This window comes from Geotrypetes seraphini, chromosome 12 (assembly GCF_902459505.1).
Source record: "Geotrypetes seraphini chromosome 12, aGeoSer1.1, whole genome shotgun sequence".
Lineage (NCBI taxonomy): Eukaryota > Metazoa > Chordata > Amphibia > Gymnophiona > Dermophiidae > Geotrypetes > Geotrypetes seraphini.
Window position 1 is genome coordinate 83447230 of NC_047095.1, and position 20381 is coordinate 83467610.

Here is a 20381-nt window from a genome sequence, read left to right on the forward strand (position 1 = left end):
TTTCAACAATTGTCTAAAACTTTGTTCTCTTAGAGAAAGTATACAGTATGGCTAAAGAATCTTTCAATGCCTTAGATGTTTCTTGCAGAACATCTGTGTAGGCAATTGTAATGCAGCATTTGGATTGGCTAAGAGTGTCTGATCTGGAAATTTCAGTACAAGAACGCCTTTCAAATGTTCTTGTAAGAGAAATGACCTATTTTAGACAGGGGAGGGGAATAATTGAAGAAGCTGCAGATATGATCTAAAAACACACTGATTTATGATGACTTATCTAAACCACATTCCTCTTAATCTTCTTCCTCATCTAGTCTCATCCAGATGTATGTATTATAATGCCAAAAGATGTTACAATTAGCCACCTTTATCATATTCTAGGCCTGCTCCTCAACAACCTTATGCAAGACAACAAAGGACACAAAAATCACAACCTCAACCTTGGCCAAACAGCAGTCATCCTTTTGACTACATTCTTAGCGTTTACCTTCATTCTGCCAAACTCCCCATCAGAGGCAGGTTGTTTACTTCCATTAATGTTGGTCTTTTATCACAACAGATCAGTGGGTGCTTCGAGTTGTCGCTCAGGGATATGCCCAGAAAACCTCCAAACCACCCACCAGTAGTCTCCTTTCAGCTACCTCCAGAAGACCCTCCTTCACCATGAACTCTCGTTCCTTCTCCAACTAAATGCAGTAGAACCTGTTCCTCTGAGGGAGAGAGGCTAGGGGGTTCTATTTCCTAAGACCAGAAGCCTTCAGCCTATTCTGGGGCCTAAACAAATTCTTGTTGAAGGAGAGGTTTTGCATGGTCTGTCTGGGAACTCTTCTATCTCTACTGGAAAAAAATGACTGGCTATGCACTCTAGATCTAAAAAGGCTTACACTTGCATATCCATCCTACCTCCTCACAGAAAGTATCTTCACTTCCATATTTGTTCTCAACATTTCCAATACAAAGTCTTGCCCTTTGGACTGGTTTCAGCTCCTCGAGTCTTCACAAAATGTCTGATGGCAACCCTTCGCACATGAACTGAGGATAAATGGGTTGAAAGTGCTTTACTATAGAGCAGAGTTTCACAAACTTTTTTGAGACGGGGCACACTAAACCTAGTGTTCCTGGCTTGAGACACCCGGAAGTTCGCTGGCGTCAGCACACTGATGTCAGCACAAGCGTAAAGGCCCTTCAAACGGGCCTTGCGCTGAAAGAAGGACATGCACTGGAGAGAAGGGCCGGCAGAGAGAAGAGGTGCCGGTGTCGAGAGATTGCTTACAGGACGTGCCTCTCTTCACGAGAGGCACGTCCTATAGACAGTCAACTGGCACCGGCATCTCTCCTCTTTCCCAGTGTACTGTGGCACACCTGAAATCTCAGGAGGCACACTGGTGTGCTGTGGCACACAGTTTGTGATACACTTCTATGGAGTGTGGTAGACATTGCAGAATGGGTCAGTGCAATCTGCTGGTGCATGGATAACTACTACTATTTATCATTTCTATAGCGCTGAAAGGTATACGCAGTGCTGTACATTTAACATTCAATAGACTGTCCCTGCTCAGAAGAGCTTGCAATCTAATTTGGATAGACAGGACATCTCAAAGTTGGGGTGTTTCTAGCAGAAAGAATGATATGATGGGTAAAGGTAACTGATGGTTACTTAAGAGTTGAAAGCAGCTTCAAAAAAGTGGGCTTTTAGCTTGGATTTGAATACTGCTAGAGACAGAGCATGATGTATTGACTCTAGCAGCCTGTTCTAGGCATATGGCATGGCAAGAAAGAAGGGACGGAGTTTGCAGTTGGCAGTGGAAGAGAAGAATGCAGATAAGAGGGACTTAACCTGATGAATGGTGAGGGGGGGGGAAACATAGGGGGTGATAATGCAGCGTTGTTGTTTGGGTGAGTTGGATAAATTGGTACTGTTTCCAGTTTTCTTCACTCTGCTTTCTCTACAGTTGCTACAAGAGCTCTGCACAGTGTTCAACGTAGACTTGCCCTGCCGTGTGAAGTCTTCTCAGCTTGGAATTATAAGCAACAAACAGACACAAACTAGTGCTGTGGTGAAGCCACAGTCCAGTTCTTGCTCCTATATTTGCCAGCACTGCCTTGTCCATCTTGGAGATATCGGTAAGCTTCTAGAGGGTGATACTTTAGTTTAATGTTTGTTTGTTTTTAAATTCTGTCTTGCCTTAAGATATACTAGCTCAGTGGTCGGCAAACCGTGGCTCGCGAGCCGCATGCAGCTCTGATAGAGAATGCGGCTTGTGCGGCCCAGCTTCTCCCTCCCTCCCTTCTGTGCCTCCCTCGGGCAGGTAGTTTTCTGGCCAGCTCCCTAAAACTCATCCAAAATAGCTGGCTCCCTTGCTGCAGTCTTCTGTGGGCGGTGTCGGCTCCCCACGTGTGATCCACGGCCATGTCAGAAGCGTTCCATCTGACATCATGAAGAGAGAAGGCTTCCGAATCAACCGTGAGGAGCCGACGCCGCCCACAGACGACTGCAGCAAGGGAGCCAGCTATTTTGGATGAGTTAGATTCTTAACTAAGATGACCAAGGCTTAAAGATCCTTCTGACTGAGTTGAAAGTAGGAAAAGTAATTTCCATGTGAGATTCTTTGGCAATTAGGGCTCCATCAGCACTAAGGATGGCTTTATGAAAGTAGAGATAATGGTTTTGGCCTTACATGGAACACCAGAAAGAGAAAGGGAGAAATGGTAGACCTTGCGGAGGGAGACAGGCAGGGGGAGAGATGGGATGGGAGGCAGTTGGGAAGAGAAAGGGAGAGAGGTTGGATCTGGGGAGGGAAGGGAGGTAGGGAGAAATTTTAAGCCTGTGGCCATTTCATTGTTCAGCCTCAAGGTGGGAGGGGAGGGAAGAAGAAAAACAGAAAAAAGAGGGAGCAAAATGTTGGACCATGGGGATAGAGGAAGAGAGATGGACCCATGGGAGGGCAGGAGGGAAGAGAGCTTGGATAAGAAAGGGGATGGAAAGAAAGGTACAGGGAATTATAAACTGACCAGTGGAGAGAAGGAGGGGGATTCTGAAAGTGGTGAGCCATGTGGATGAGATGAGTGAGAGCAGTGAGAACAGTGGTAGTAATGGGGAGTAGATAGCAGGAGATAGGAGGCTGGGAAAGGAGATGGGAAATGAAAAGAAAAGAAAAAGTTAAGAAAGCTGAAAGGGAAAAATCAGTACGTTGGAGACAAGCATAAGGAGGAAATGGAACAAGAGAGGAGAAAAAAATTTACAGCAGACCCTGGAAAGAGAATTAGTTGAAGATAGACAAAAAGCAGAAATAGAAACTGGGACCAAGATGATGGAAAAACAAAATATCCAGGCAACAAGGTAGAAAAAATTGTTTTATTTTGAATTTATTAACTGGAATGTTAGCTTTGGGATATGTGCATCACAATTATTTTTATATTCAGTGGTGGAGTCATATACAGCTGATTTAGGGGAGAGACTGGAGCCCAAAATTAGTAGATTGGCACCAAAGTTTCTCCCCGCCTGAGTGCAATTTACAAATACTTGAGCTATTGGGTATTCCCAAGCCCTGCCACCTGAAGACATCTCCCTTCAGTCTGCAACCCCAAATCTCCAAGCTTTGCAGCCAATGGCAATATCCTCAAGCTGCCACTGCTTTCATGCATGCATGAAAGCCAAGGTGGGGGGGGGCAGGGAGGAGAGAAGGCAGCAGCTCTGCAATATTGCTGCCAGCTACAGAATTTGGGAAGTTGGAGGAGAGGAGGTGGCCGTCAGTTAGTGAGGCTTGGAGATCCCTACTAGCTACAGCAGGGGAGATGTTCAAAAAAGCAGTAATATTTACCGACTGAACAATCCTCCACGTGCGCCGCTGACAGCTGATGCAGCATCCCTATTCTGATGAGGTCATTGTTCACATTAAATGCATGTTTTGTCATATTTTTTTATTTTAATGTAAAAAAATTTTTGTCAATAAGATTATTATGATGATATCTAGTTTTATTTAATGTTAGTAGCTAGTTTAAACCGACTCCTTAAAACATGGTTCTTGAAAAGAAATTTGGCTCTCAAAAGAAATCTTAATCATTATACTGCTGATATTTGGCTCTTTTGACTAATGAGCTTGCTTACCACTGCACTAGCTGACTGAGTAATACACACACATACATATCTATAACTATGATATAATGCAGTGTTTTTCAACCGCTGTTCCGCGGCACACTAGTGTGCCGCGAGATGTTGCCTGGTGTGCCGCAGGGCCGCCATCAGGGCAGTACTACCAGTCCTGCATTCAGGGGCCCGGAGCTGACAGGGGGCCCAAGGCAGGGGCGCCAGTAGCTCGCCAAGGCAAAGTGAGTCGATCACCCAGGACTCACTTTGTCTTGGCGATCTAATCTATCGAGCCGATAAGTCTTCTTCTCCCCGACGTCAATTCTGCAGTCGGAGAGGAAGTTCGGGCCAGCCAATCGCTGCCTGGCTGGGCGGAACTTCCTCTCCGATTGCAGAATTGACGTCAGGGAGAGCATGCGTCGGCTTTGGGGCCTGTTATCCATTGGTGGGTCCTGTTCCCCGATGGCAGCAGCAGTGGCAGTGGCTTGGGGAACGGCAGGGAGAAAGAAAGAAAGGGGGCAGGCAGGGAAACAGAAGGAAAGAAGAGAAACAGAAAAAAAGAAAGAAAGGTCAGGGAGAGAGGAAGAAAAAGTTGGGGGAGGGAATGAGGTGTGGAGGAGAGAAAGCATACAGGCTGATAGAAGGGAAGAAAGATTGGATGCACAGTCAGAAGAAGAAAGTGCAACCAGAAATCACCAGACAAGGTAGGAAAAATAATTTTATTTTAAATTTAGCAAAGTGGAGGCAGTATTACCACAGTTTTCAAAGGAATTTGCCCAAATAACTTAATAGTTAACTGGGTAAATTCCCAGAGATGAAAACTTCCCTTCACTTACTATGCACAGTTCTGAATTTATATCTGCTGTCTATATTTTACAATATGGTCACCTTTTACTAAACCGCAATAGTGGTTTTTAGCGCAGGGAGCCTATGAGCGTCAAGAGCAGCGCTGGGCATTCAGCGCAGCTCCCTACGCTAAAAACTGCTATTGTGGTTTAATAAAAAGGATGGAGGGTATATTTGTCTATTTTTGTATGCTATAAAAACCAAATACAGAGAGAGACTGAGAGCTGTTGACGAAGAGCTACATGTGTGTCTTTCTTCGATTCCAGCCAGAATATCAGCTTTGTGTTCAGCCAAACAGGCCCAGGTTTCGCACTGAATAAAGTATTTTATAATTTTTCACTATTCTGTTTATTTAATATTTCATAATAAAGTAATTATAAAATACTTTCTTTGTGTTTATTTGATTCCTATTCAAGAGAATTACTTTATATATAGTCAATATAGGCACAGAGTTAAATTTTTTTTAACATTTTCTAATGGTGGTGTGCCTCGTGATTTTTTTCATGAAACAAGTGTGCCTTTGCCCAAAAAAGGTTGAAAAACACTGATATAATGTAACGATGCTGTTTCCTGCTCTTGTATTTGTGTTAGTACCAAAGACATTTATATTTTCATGTTTTTAGGGTGCAGTTGGGCATACTTCTTTTTATCCCAGGACAAGCAGGCAGGTATTCTCACTAGTGGGTGATGTCATCCGACAGAGCCCCGATACGGACGTCTCACAAGCAAGTCTTGCTTGAAGAAACTCAGAAGTTTCGAGATGCCCGCACCGCGCATGCGCCAGTGCCTTCCCGCCCGATGGTCCGGGCGTGTCTCCTCAGTTCTTTTTCTTCCGCGGAGCTGAGAAGTCTATCTTCAATTTTGCGCCCATTGAATCTCTTTTTTGCCTTCTGTTTTGCCGCGGGTTGAGTTCTTTTGGCTCTCCTGTGCATTTGTTTATTTCTTTGATTTCTTTTTTCAAAAAAAAAAATTTTTTCTTCCGACACCGGGTCGGCCGCGTGGCTGGGGCCCCGCGCCTTTGACCTTGCGGCGGAGCTTTTCCGGCCTATGTCCCGGCCGATCACCGGTTTTAAAAAGTGTAGCAAGTGCCAGCGCGCGATTTCGCTCACGGACCCTCATCGACGCTGCTTACAGTGTCTGGGACCGGATCACTTTCCGAAATCGTGCCGGCCTTGCTCCACGTTGACAGTGAGAGCGTTTAAGCGCCGCTGTCTGCTGTGGGAGTCCATGTTCAAGATGAAAGCTTCGTTGGATCCGTCAGTTTCGACATCGACATCGACTGGTGCTTCGACTTCATCGGCGAAGCCCTCTGCCTCCCCGGCTGCTTTGGGCCTTCTGAAACCGGCATCGTTCACGCCGGTTTCGGCCTCGACTTCGGCGCTGGTGCCTTCCTCCGTCTCCTCGGAGCAGGTATCGGCCCCTACAGTTCCACCGGTGGTGCTTAAAGTGCCGAAGGCTGGCAAACAGAAGCACGCGGCACCGAAAGAGCGCGGAGACCCCTTTTGGTGCGGATCCCTCCATATCGGCTTCGTTGCGGTCCATACTGGAGGCTCAGTTTGTGGAACTCATGACCACCATGGGACCCCGGCTGATTGCCTCGATCCAGGGTGACCTCCCAGATCCGGTTCCGAGGGACGGCCCACCCCCTCCTCCTCCGCCGCGCCACACGACCTCGTTGCTCGGTGAGGAGGAGCGGCGAGCGGTGTCCGGGTCCTCGAGGCGGTCCTCGGTTAGTGCTATGCCTTCTTTGGAACCGATTCCCTCGAGGAAGGCCTCCCTTAGTGATATGCCTCCCTTGGAGCCTATCCCCTCGAGGAAAGCTTCCCTTAGTGACTTGCCTCCATTGGAACCTGTTACCCCGCCCCATGACACTGTGTGGCGTCCACCTTCGAGGCCTCCCAGTCCTGGGCATAGCAGGAAGCAGGACGAGTTCTTCCGAACCCCCTATCAAGCATGGGTGGCGTCGGGGGAGGCACCAGCTCTTCCGCCTCTTCGATCGACGGCCTCGAGCCCGATCTGCTCCTTGGAGGCTTCTGACCAGGTTTCTCACAGACGGGCTCGATCCCCTTCCAGGCATCGTGAGGGGCATCGATCCAGACACTCTTCGAGGCATTCCTCTCGACACTCGACTGTCTCGCCTCAGAAGAAATTGCCTCGGATGGGGTATGCTGCTTCGGCTGGGTCTCCTCCTCCGGGCTCGGAGTTCGAGGACCCCGAGGTTTTCTACTCACCCTGTTGCTCACAGGCCTCTATGGAGCCCGAAGCCTCGTCTTCTTCTAGCCCTTCTCGTAAACCGGCGACGGCGGACCAACTGTCTTTTTCCTCATTTCTCAGACAGATGGCGGATGACATGGACATTACTCTCGATGCTGGATCTCGATACTCCAAGGAGTACCTCGACACCATGCACTTGCCTCGTCCTCCAGCCGAGTCCTTGCGCCTCCCTCTGCACAAGCTCCTCGACCAGACCTTCATGAGGTGCTTTGAGTCTCCTTATTCTATCCCTGCGGTCCCTGGAAAATTGGATGCTCGGTACCGCACGGTGCATCATAAGGGCTTCGAGGGTCCTCAGCTTTCTCACCAGTCCCTCCTGGTCGAATCCTCGCTCAAGCGGTCTCATCCTGGCCAGGTCTATGCTTCAGTGCCTCCGGGACACGAGGGCAGGACCATGGATAAGTTTGGTCGACGCATCTATCAGAATTCGATGATGACGTCCCGAGTCCTGAATTACAATTTCCACTTTGCCGCCTACTTGGAATTTTTTCTGCCTGTGCTTCGGAAATTCACACCATACATCGAGTCCCAGGCTCGGTTTGAGTTTGAGGAAGTGGTCGCTTCGCTGTCCCAGCTTCGTCTTCAGTTGATGCAATCTGCCTATGATGCTTTCGAGCTCTCGGCCCAAGCAGCGGCCTGCTCTGTGGCGATGCGTCGGTTGGCCTGGTTGCGGACCATTGACATGGACCCAAATCTTCAGGACCGCCTGGCCAATGTCCCGTGTGCTGGGGCGGATCTTTTTGACGAATCCATGGAGAAAGTCACGAAGAAATTGTCTGATCATGAAAAGTCCTTCCAGTCCATTCTTAGGCCGAAGCCTAAGACTCAACAGTCTCGACCCTCTCGTCCACCGTTGATTTATCAGCGGCGTTATCAACCGAGGCAAACTCCGCCTGCAAGGCAACCGGTGAAGCGACAGCCTCCTCAGAAGGGTCAGCCAAAGTCTCAGGCCACTCAGCCTTTTTGACTGTTTTGTCGAGGGCATAACCAACCTCGTTCTGCCTCCCCCTGTTTTTCCCATCGGAGGGCGCCTCCATCATTTTTATCCTCGCTGGGAGGCCATAACCTCCGACCTCTGGGTTCTTACTATCGTCAGGGAAGGATACTCTCTTCATTTCCATCGGGTCCCTCCAGACCACCCTCCAAGAGAGTATCCTTCCAACTTGACACAGACCGCCCTTCTTCTTCAGGAAGCTCAGGCTTTGCTCCGGCTTCGTGCCGTAGAGCCGGTCCCGTCGGACCAACTGAACCAGGGGTTTTATTCCCGGTACTTCCTTGTTCCGAAGAAGACGGGCGACCTGCGACCCATTTTGGACCTCAGGGTCCTCAACAAATTCCTAGTCAAAGAGAGGTTTCGCATACTGACCCTTGCTTCTCTCTACCCCCTCCTCGAGCAGAACGACTGGTTATGCTCTCTGGATCTCAAGGAGGCCTACACTCACATTCCCATTCATCCGGCCTCACGCAAATTCCTCAGATTTCGGGTGGGACATCTGCATCTGCAGTATCGAGTGCTTCCTTTCGGCCTGTCGTCGTCTCCCAGAGTATTTACGAAGTGTCTGGTAGTGGTGGCCGCTGCACTCCGGAACCAGGGTCTTCAGGTATTTCCCTACCTCGACGACTGGCTGATCAAGGCTCCCTCGGCCTCAGGGGTCATCTTGGCGACCCTGTCCACGATTCTGTTCCTGCAGAGCTTGGGATTCGAGATCAACTTTCCCAAATCTCATCTACAACTTACACAGTCGCTCCCCTTCATCGGGGCGATCCTGGATACCATATGTCTCAGAGCATTCCTTCCCCCTCAGCGCATGGATGCTCTTCTTCATCTCTGCCAGTCTGTATCTTCTCGCCAGTCCATCTCGGCGAGACACATGATGGTCCTCCTGGGCCACATGGCCTCTACAATTCATGTGACGCCGTTGGCCAGACTCCATCTCAGAATTCCTCAGTGGACCTTGGCTTCTCAGTGGGATCAGGTGTCGGATCCATTGACTCGACACATTATCGTCACTCCTGCTCTTCGGCAGTCTCTAATTTGGTGGATGACCTCTTCGAATCTATCCAGAGGTTTGCTGTTTCACACTCCTCCCCACCAGAAGGTTCTCACAACCGATTCCTCGACCTATGCCTGGGGAGCGCATCTGGATGGGCTTCGCACTCAGGGATTCTGGACCAGTGCGGATCGACTCCATCAAATCAATCTTCTGGAGCTCAGAGCCATCTTCAATGCTCTTCAAGCTTTTCAACATCTGGATGGCAGCTTGTATCTCTTTCTGCTATGCCCAGGCTGGATTACCCCTTTCCTGTAAGGTCACAGCCCATAAGGTCAGAGCAATGGCAGCCTCTGTAGCCTTCCTCAGATCGACACCGATTGAGGAGATTTGTAAGGCTGCCACTTGGTCCTCGGTTCATACATTCACCTCTCATTATTGTCTGGATACTTTCTCCAGAAGGGATGGACAGTTTGGCCAAACAGTGTTACAGAATTTATTCTCCTAAGTTGCCAACTCTCCCACCATCCCATTGAGGTTAGCTTGGAGGTCACCCACTAGTGAGAATACCTGCCTGCTTGTCCTGGGATAAAGCAATGTTACTTACCGTAACAGTTGTTATCCAGGGACAGCAGGCAGCTATTCTTACGTCCCACCCACCTCCCCTGGGTTGGCTTCTCTGCTAGCTACCTGAACTGAGGAGACACGCCCGGACCATCGGGCGGGAAGGCACTGGCGCATGCGCGGTGCGAGCATCTCGAAACTTCTGAGTTTCTTCAAGCAAGACTTGCTTGTGAGACGTCCGTATCGGGGCTCTGTCGGATGACATCACCCACTAGTGAGAATAGCTGCCTGCTGTCCCTGGATAACAACTGTTACAGTAAGTAACATTGCTTTTTGTCTCAAACGCATACTACCCCTGTATGTTATAAATGTAAACAAATTTTGTTTTGATAGTGTGTGGCAATAATTTGGGGAAAACACAGACAAACTAATAATGCCTAATAGCTGCTAAGATTTTTAACCACTTCAGGTTTCAGGTGCATTCCTTCCCCTTTGACAACACAGCTTACATGGGGGAAGTCTCTGTAGTGCTGTGCAGTTATGCTGTTAACACTTTCATCAACTTCCCAAGCACCAATAAATTTAGAAAGCATGTGATTTGAATGTAGAGTAGAGAATGACATGGAGTAAAGATTTGTCTCCTTCACAGCTCTGTCCCCATCACCGCCCTTTCCCCATGAGCTGTGCCCCTGTCACCACCCCATCCCCACAAGCTCCATCCTCATCACTAACCCGTCTGTGCAAGCTCTGGCTGATCCCGTCCACACAAGCCTCGAATAGTTATGATTTTATATTTAAATCATTTTATTAAAGTATTTTAAAAAATCAATATTCTGTACAGTTGTCAATTTATAAATCACAAATATAGAACAAGGATTAACAAAATCCCTCCCCTCTCACAAATATCTCCTCCACTATTGAGAAAACTGAGCAAGCCAAATTACAACAGAATTCTAAATAGAAAAATTATGGTAACAGAATTTCTTGGTCACACACACACATAGAGCACAAATGCCAAATCATAATAGCTGACCAAAAATGATAAACATACAGTAAATTAAACCAAAATCCCAAGAAGCCAGACCTTGCATGTAGTAAACACCAAAGAAATAGAAAAATGGCAGGAATAATGTTAGGGGAGTGCAATTAGGGCAACTGGCCCCTGGTCAGAGAGAGCCCTAAGTCTGCTGGAATCTGTAGAAGACACAGCATGGTAGTGGGCTTTGTGGTCTCCAGTTACGTCTAACACCAGCTCCAGCTGGATCTGGATAACCAAGACTAGCTAGCAGAGACTCCAGTTGATTCAGAACACCACGGCTAGGTAGATTTTTGGTAAAGGTAAATTTGAGCATGTATCTCCATTGCTGGCTAAACTTCACTGGTTTCTGATATTTTCCAAGTTATACTTTAAATGTTCCTGTTTAACTTTTAAGATTCTATTTGGCATCTGTTCTTTACTTATTCCTCTTTCTTGGAATTCTCAGAGACTGGGTCTGGCTAGGACTATGCAAAAACTTAAATTGTCTTTTCCTTCTCTTAACGGCGTGGAGGGGCATAATCGAAAGGGACGTCTAAGTCCGTTCTCATCTAAGTCGCAAGTAATCTACAGTAAAAAAATACAGCCTAGGACACTTTTGGTTATACCTACTGTACGTACGACTATGTCTAGGTCGGCCCACCTCCCGCCCTTTCCCCTCTTCTAAAAATGCCTCTTTTCGCTCTATGCATTTAGAGGCAGGGGAAAAGCCTAAGCTGATTTTAGATACGTCTAAAACCAGCTTTGGTTAACTGTACAATCAGCTTTGGTTATCTTGGACAATCAGGTTTTTGTTGGACGATCAGGCTTTTTGATTGTCCAAGTACCGATTTAGGCCACTTTTTAGACTACTTTTTTTATTATTATGAGCCCCATAGTGTTTTGCAGTGGCAGGATTGTGTTTTGGCCTTACTGAAGTGATATCAAAACTTTTTAATGTAGTTAGTTATGATATCAGACAAGGATTTAGACGTTTCACAGTAATTTATGTGTGTTGAGATGCAAGAAAGTTTCAAAGTTTATTAAAAATTTCTTTTACCGCTTAATCCAAAATTTAAAGCGGTGTACAAAAATATGTATAATCAGCGCACAATAATACAAAACTGAGTATTAAAAACAAAATACGTATCATTACAAGGGACTGATTAGTAAAAAACAAAAAAACACGTACATTAGACATACAAAAGTAAAAAAAAAAAAAAACACATAAGAACATAAGAATTGCTGCTGCTGGGTCAGGCCAGTGGTCCATTGTGCCCAGCACTCACGCGGCAGCCCTTTGATCAAAGACCAGTGCTCTAAATGAGTCCAACTTCACCTGCGTATGTTCGGTTTAGCAGGAACTTCTCCAACTTTGTCTTTAATCCCTGGAGGGTGTTTTCCCCTATAACAGACTCTGGAAGAGCATTTAAGTTTTCTACCACTCTGGGTAAAGAAGAACTTCCTTACGTTTGTACGGAATCTATCCTCTTTTAACTTTAGAGAGTGTCCTCTTGTTCTCCCTACCTTGGAGAGGATTAACAACTTGTCTTTATCTACTAAGTATTCCCTTCAGTATTTTGAATGTTTCGATCATGTCCCCTCTGTCTCCTCTTTTCAAGGGAGAAGAGGCCCAGTTCTCCAATCTCTCACTGTACGGTATCTCCTCCAGCCCCTTAACCATTTTAGTCACACCTCTGTACCCTTTCGAGTAGTACTGTGTCCTTCTTCATGTACGGCTCCAGTGCTGGATGCAGTACTCCAGGTGAGGGCGCACCATGGCCCGGTATAGCGACATGATAACCTTCTCCGATCTGTTCGTGATCCCCTTCTTAATCATTCCTAGCATTCTGTTCACCCTTTTCACGGCACATTGCATGGACAGCTTCATCGACTTGTCGATCAGAATTCCCAAGTCTCTTTCCAAGAGGGTAAAAAGGGAAGATGTAAAGGAAAAAACACTAGGAAAAAGGGTTGAACTGAGAACAGTGAGATTTTGCCCTTACAAGGGCAATTATGTTTCAAAAGCGTATAAAAATAAGAAAGTTTTCAACTTTGCCTTAAAAGAACCTAGCGAAGTTTCTTCCTTTATGTAATTGGGAATGGAATTCCAAAGGGAAGGAGCAATCACTGAAAAATTATTAGATCTCAAAGTATTGATGTTTTAAGGATGGAATATTAAGGAGATTTAGGGCTGCAGAACGGTGAGATCTGGATGGGCTATATGGAATGAGGAGTTTATCGATGAATTTTGGCTGATTACTTAAGCGGGTTTTGAAGGTTAAGAGAAGAATTTTATAGCTAATTTAGTGCTCGATGGGTAACCAGTGTGCCTTGTGCAAAGGGGGGAAACGTGATCATATTTCTTTGTATTAAAGATGATTTTTTTCTTCAGTATTCTACACAATTTGAAGTTGCCTTAGTTCTTTTTTTTTTGTTATGCCTTTAAAAAGGACATTACAATAATCTATACATGAGATGACAAGGGAATGGATTAGGATGTTCAGAGAGGCAGCATCCAGAAGTTTAGAGAGAGATCTGATAATTCTTAACTGGTAAAAACAGCGCTCGACCACAGTACTAATATGAAGGTGATAAGAAAATTTGCTGTCTAAAGTGACCCCTAACAGTTTTAGAGAAGAGACAATTTTGAAGGATGAGGAATTGAGCTTCAAAGGGGCCTGTATAGCTAGTCCTTCTTTGCAAGGGGAGGTCATAACTTTTGACTTAACATTTAATGATAGCATGTTTGAGTCTAACCAGAGTTTGATTTTTATCGAGTTTTTGGTTAATGATAGTTACCTCACCTTAATTGTTCAGATCAATGGGATGAATAAACTGTACATCATCAGCATAAACTAACATCGTAAAGCTGATAGACTGACCTAAGGATAAGAGGGGTGCCATGAAAATATTAAAGAGTAGAGGTGATAATATTGAACCCTGAGGGATGCCGTGTTCGTTCTTGAAAGGTTCAGAGGATGCTGTATTAAAGACATCTTTGGAAGTACATTCTGAGAAAAAGGATGTAAACCAATCCAAGACTTGGTCAGTGATACCAATATCTTGAAGACGTGCCAAGAGAAGTTTATGATCAATCGTGTCAAAGGCCGAAGAGAGATCCAGAGAAATAAGTAAAACAGATTGATGGTGATTGAGATGATGATTTTTGTGGTCAGATCTATAAGCGAAAGTTCAGTGGAGTGATGTTGACGGAATCGATGAAGTCAGTAACTTGCCAAAAAATGAGCTTGGATAAGAATGGGATATTAGTTATAGGCCAGTAGTTAGAAACCTCTTGAACACTGGTTTTATGATACTTGACTAATGGATAGATAATAGATTTTTTCCAAGCACAGGGCAATTTACCAGAGGCTAAACTTGTCCTAATCAAGCCAAAGATACCGTGGCCGAAAGTAAAGAAGAAACGTTTCAAAAGGAAAGGGGGGAATTATTTCAACATTGGTTCCCTTAATGTTTAAAAGAGCCTGTGATCTTGTAACTCCCAATCTCACGAGACAGCAAAATCAACAAGTTCTCGGAAAGAAAGGGCAGAGTGGCTGAGGGCAGGTGGGATGCGAGTGTGTGTGTGAGAGAGAGGAAATGGGCAGGTGGGATGTGTGTGAAAGAACTTGCCTATAGCAATCAATCAGATTTCATGTTTCATTTTTCTAGAGAAAAGATGAAACTTATAAATAGGCCTTGTCTAAGTTCATTTTCACTCAGTTTGTAAGAATAGCACACCACCTGTCAAAGGATCAGTTTATTTGAGACTGGAATATAATAGATCTTGCAAAGTATGGCCTGGTCTGCATGCCAGTTACAATGACCTGTATTTGTTATGTATGTTGCCTAGTTAATTAATATTTAACAATTTCAAAATCTCTACTACTTGGAGCTTGGGGGTATTTGATTGAAAATTTTTCGATCTAGGGGGTACTTGACTAGAAGAAGTTGGGAAACCTGATCTAAACCACACATATATTACTTAAAACTTTAAACATTGTCTCCATTTGTTTTGATAAATTACACTTTCTTTCTCTCCTTAGCACGATACAGGAACCAGACTAGCCAGGCAGAGTCTTACTACAGACATGCAGCCCAGCTTGTCCCTTCCAATGGTGAGTGGGTGCCTTTGACAGGGAGGAAGCTTGCTTTCCATATGTGTACTTTTCTCTTTCAGAGGAGCTGGGGAAACATTTCTAAGTGTTAGAATTTTTCTTAATTTCTTTAAACTCTATTCTTGTGTTAATTTCTTTAAACTCTATTCTTGTGTTACATCAGTTAGGAGTGAGCTGCTAGAATCTCAGCAGCAAGATGGAGTGTTCTCCATGTGACTGAACAGCCAGGCAGGAGTGTCTGAACCTGCCTGTGGTTCTCAGTCTTCTCATGAATTCTGTATGCATGCTCATTTAGGATTGTGGTACTGAACTATTCTGTTTTTGCTCTTCTACTTTTAAACATTCATATAACCTTGTAAGGTCTAAGCAGTACAGAAATATTATTCAAATATATTTTAATTGAGCACATCAAGAAAATCAAATACACAAAAGGAACCTCAAACAAGCTCAGATTTTTTTGTACAATACCCCCCGCCCAACTGCAGTACAGAAGTATATACATGGTTCTGCTCAGTGGAGGGTTAGGTGGAATGTGTTAGGTGGATCTTGATACAGCATTAGAGGCAGTCTCCGGGTTAAGAACAACTTCATTTTTTAACCCGTTCTTAAATTGAATTTGTATGTAACTCGGATCCTGTACAGTACGCAGTACAGAAAACATTAAAGAAACAGTCTTCAAAACAAAGTACTGTGGTTTAAATAGAAAGAAAAGATAGGAGGTTTACACTTACTTTTGTTCTTCATCCATCTCACTGTTCCCTCTCCACCACCACATCCAACATTTCTTCCTCTCATCTCTCTTCCCCATGCATCTGTACCTCACACTTCTCCCACCACCATGTCCAATATTTCTTTCTCCCTTCCTATGACCAACAATTCACCGCTTTCTTCATTTCCTCATGTGCACCATCTCTTTCCCTCTCATTCAAGACACCCACACCCAACAATTCTCCCTTTCTATTCCCTCTCCACCTCAGCATCTCTTTCCCTCACTCCTCCATTATTCCATCCTATATTCTAAGTTCATGCTCCCTCCCTCCTTTCTTCCTTCCTTTCATCCTTTGTCCGAAGTTTGTGTTCCCTCCCTTCCTTCTGTGTCCCAACATGATTCCGCCTCATCGTTCCTGTGCCAGCGCGCCCCTTCTTCCTCCCTTCATGTCCAAATGCAGCCCTCCTCCTCCTCCCTTCCATGTCCCAAACACGCCCCTCGTCATCTTTCCCTCCGTTCTGTGTCCCAAATTCGTGCCTCCTGCGGTGTTGAGGGAAAGCTTCTGGGTCAGCCGTGAGCCGCGTGTAGGAACTGCAGCCATGGCTTTGCAAAGAGAAGTGCGACTGGGAGGAAGGAGCCGGCCAGTGGAGGTAAACACCCATTAGAGGCACAAATGTGGGATGCAGAACAGAAGGAAATGCGATGAGGGGCGCGTTGGGACATGGAAGGAAGGAGGAGGGTTACGTTTGGACAGGAAGGGAGGAAGAAGGGGATGCATTGACACAGGAAGGGAGAAACAGGACCCCAATTCGTAAGTACAAGTTTGACGTAAGTCTGGCATTTTTAAACCGGGGACTGCCTGTAATGGGTTAAATTGTTACTACTGAGTCGCTTTGGGGGAAAAAGTTCCTTTACCATAGTCTGATCATTATTTAATCTCCCTGCACCTGGAAAAACTGATTTAAGAGACAACAATTAAAGGGGGAAGATAAACTGGACCCTCTTTTTATTAGTTTTTATAGGCTTATAAACAGGCAGCACTGGAAGTTACTGATATAGATGAGATGGGTAATTTATGGTTTTCTGTTGTAGAATGTTTGCTATGCAAACGACCTAACAAGGAAGTATATGAGCCTTAGTTCTTATTGTGCATCATGATTTATGAGAGAATTAACAAAAAGGAAACGGTTAAGATAGTTGGATTGTAGGTGTTGAAAAGCACAAGAAGAGTTGCTTTTTAAAGTATATAGTCTAGCTTTAGATGAAAGCACATTTTAATTTAGGGCTTTCAGATTGGGTTACAACCCCAAATAAGTCTCTCGTGTCATATTTGGGATTGTGGCGCAGCTCAGAAGTACATACAGTAAGTTTATCACTGTGACACACTCTGGCAGGGCTGAGGGGTAATTGTTCTAAACTGGTTCAGACAGCGTGGTTGAGACCCTGTGAACTGTTTGAAAGTACAGGAATTATTCCATGGCTTCTCTTATCTGACGGCATCTGGGATTCAAGTGCACAAACATTTGACAGTCTTTTATGGGGATTGGATAGACTGCATCAGCTCTAGTTTCTTGGATATGGTTGAATTTATTAAATTTTTTTTACCACTATTTAAAAGATCTCATCTGCAGAATCGGGATGTCATAGCAAGCTTTCTTTTTTGAATGGGAAACTTGTGTATTTAAATAACCCACAGGTTTTTTTTGTGTATAATGACCTTTGTTTCACAACTATTCATCTTTTTCCTTTCATGTAATACACACTGACATAAAAATGTAAAGCTCAAATGACAAAATCGCCTTTGTTCTGTTATATTACATAATTATCCCAGGACAAGCAGGCAGCATATTCTTGACTGATGGGTGATGGCACCGACGGAGCCCCGGTACGGACAATTTTAGAGTGATTGCACTCTAAGAACTTGGAAAGTTCTAGCAGGCCGCACCGCGCACGTGCGAGTGCCTTCCCGCCCGCCGGAGGCGCGCGGTCCCCAGTTTCTTAGTTTCCGCGGAGCTAAGAAGACGCGTTCTTTTCAACGGCCATTGAAAAGACCTTTTTCTTTAGCACTCTCCAGACCAGTAGAGGTTAACTTTACGATTGGGTATATATCTAATCATGACCAGCAGGTGGAGACTGAAAACAAAACTTTGGGACAGTATATCCTAGCCCCTCCTCTCTATTTCCCTCAGTCTTCTTTCAGTCTCCAGCAGGTGTTGAGTGATCTGTACCCATCTCCCTTGGTAGGGCTGTTGGAATTTGTTTAGAGGTTTATTGTCCCTGTTTTTAGCCGGACGGAGCTTGGACGGACTCTGTTTGGGGGTTCGTCCGACCTCGGGGGTGTCAAACCCGGCGGGTCACGAGCGGGGTCCCTCCCCCCACTTCCTCCACCTCCCCATATTTTTTTAGAGGAGCCTCAGCAGTAAGCCTTGCCCCCTAAATCAAGCAAGGCATATTGCTTCGAGAGCCTGTGGAGTCTGTTCTGTAAAAAAAAAAAAAAAAAAATCCTGAGGTAGTGCTGGTCTGGAGGGTTGTATCCCTTTAAGAAAACTGTATTTTACTGTATTTTTTCAACTAACCGGCACTTTTTTTACAGCTAGGTCGCGTATGGAGCAATGAGCACTTCTAAAGGGAAAAAGTGCTCATTGTGCTCCAGACGCGAGGCACTCGCGGCCGGCCTGTGCAAGCGGTGTTCAGGCCGGTGCGGTGGAGGAGCTCCGTCGGCAGCGGCTGCAGGCGCCCAGAGCTCCCCGCCGATGGTGCCTCGCGAGTCGGCAGGGAACGGTGGAGAAGCCCGGTCTTCTCCGTCCGCCCACGGAGGGATTCCCCGAGCCGCCGACGGTCGGGTTTTAGAGGATTCCCTCTCAGCTGATATTTTGACAGCTGATGCCGGCTTGCCTGTTTTAGCGGCTGAGACTATTCAGGTCTCTCAGCCGCTTCAGGCTGTGGAGGGAGCTGTTTTGGCGGGAAAGACGCCATCTTCTCTGTCTGGCCCCTCCATTTTGTCTTCCACCTCAGGTGACCTTCCCCCTGTTTTGTCTAAGCAGGGGCAGGTTTCTGCTGGGTCCCCTGCTGTGGCAGGGAGTCCCTTGGGACCCTCGGGGGGTTTTTCCCCTGATTTTTTCTTTTCATTATGCAAAGCCTATTTTCAGGCGGCTGGGGGTCCCGGTTGCGCCCAGGGGGTCTCGGGGGGTGGGGTTTCCTCCGCGCTCCCTGCGGCTTTGCCTCTCTCGTCTGACGTGACGTCCCCTCCGCCGCCTCTCTTGTCCAAGCGTCCGCGGGTGTCGTGGGACGAGGATTTGTGGTCGGAGGAACGTGTCGGTATGGAGGAGGACCTGGACCCTTCTGAGGAATTCCAGGACCCTCTGGAGGGGACGGAAGCTGGCGGCGGGTTGTCGGGTTTCCCGTTCTCCAGTGACGAGGCGTCCGTGGTGCGCCTTTTTCAGAGAGATGAGCTGCCTGACCTTATTCAACAGGTTTCTTCGGCTTTGCGTTTTGAGGACGCGCCGCCGGAGACTCCGCGTGTGGGGGACCCTCTGTTACGAGGGATCCGTTCCGTTTCCCGCTCTTTTCCTATGCAGAAGGGGATCGGGCTACGTTAGCTTCGCCAGTCGTGGATGCGGTGGTCTCGGCTATTTCCAAGCGGCATACCGTGCCTGTTGAGGGCGGTTCTGCCTTGCGGGACTCTGAGGAGCGCAAATTGGAGAACATCCTTAAGCAAAATTTTCAAGTCTCTGCTTTTGGGGTCCAGGCGGCTATTTGTGGGGGACTGGTCGCTCGCGCCGTGTTTCGGTGGGCGGAGCGGGTCTTGGATCGAGAGTCTGACGACTGGTCTCTGGTGGATCAGGAGGTAGCAAAGATTGAGATGGCTGCCTCATTCCTCTCGGATGCTCTGTATGACTTGGTGCGGATCTCGGCTAAGTCCATGGCTTTTGGCGTGGCCGCAAGGCGTGTGTTGTGGCTGCGCGCTTGGGCGGCGGATGCTGCGTCCAAAGCTAAGCTTACTAAATTTCCCTTTCGGGGGTCGTTTTTATTTGGAGAGGACTTGGATAAGTTAATTCAGACTCTGTCGGACTCGAAAGTTCCCCGTTTGCCGGAGGACCGTGCCCGCCCGGCGTCTCGGGGGGGTGCGGCCCGGGGGCGTTTGCGGGAATTTCGCAAGTATCGCCCTGGGCGTGGGGCTGCTTCTTTCCAGTCTCCGGGGTTTTCCCGGGGTCGGTTCTTCCAGCGCATGCAGCCCTTTCGGGGGGCCCGTCGGGGGGCAGGGAACCCCTCCGCCGGTTCCCCCGCTTCCCGTCCTGCACAATGACGCCTTGCCGGCGCCCCCCTTGGTTCCGGTGGGGGCCCGGCTGCGCGACTTTTTTCCCAAATGGGCCGAGATCACGTCCGATCAGTGGGTCCTGGAGGTGGTGCGGGACGGTTATGCCCTGGAGTTCGCCCGCTCTCTGCCGGATTTTTTCCTCGCTTCTCCGTGTCAGACTCCGGGGAAGAAGCAGGCTTTTCGCCAGACCCTTCAGCGCTTGCTAGATCTCAGGGCAGTAGTTCCGGTGCCCCCCCCGGAGTGGGGCACGGGCAGGTACTCCATTTACTTTGTGGTGCCCAAGAAGGAGGGGACTTTTCGGCCCATCCTCGATTTGAAAGGGGTCAACAGGGCTCTCAAGGTTCCCTCTTTCCGTATGGAAACGCTGCGGTCGGTCATTCTGGCGGTTCAGCCGGGGGAGTTTCTCACTTCTCTCGATCTGACGGAGGCCTACTTGCATGTTCCTATTCGGACCTCTCA

General features: G+C 46.9%; 1 protein-coding gene across 4 annotated transcripts in view; it reads left to right on the plus strand.

The window, feature by feature from the left end:
* The window catches only part of SMG7 (SMG7 nonsense mediated mRNA decay factor), a 268133-nt gene that overhangs the window by 78820 nt on the left and 168932 nt on the right, over positions 1 to 20381 (plus strand). For all 4 annotated transcript variants that reach the window (XM_033915789.1, XM_033915787.1, XM_033915788.1 and 1 more), the window contains exons 5-6: positions 1950 to 2121; positions 14824 to 14895. In XM_033915789.1, the coding sequence (XP_033771680.1) occupies positions 1950 to 2121; positions 14824 to 14895 (244 nt within the window). The remainder of the gene's footprint in view (positions 1 to 1949; positions 2122 to 14823; positions 14896 to 20381) is intronic.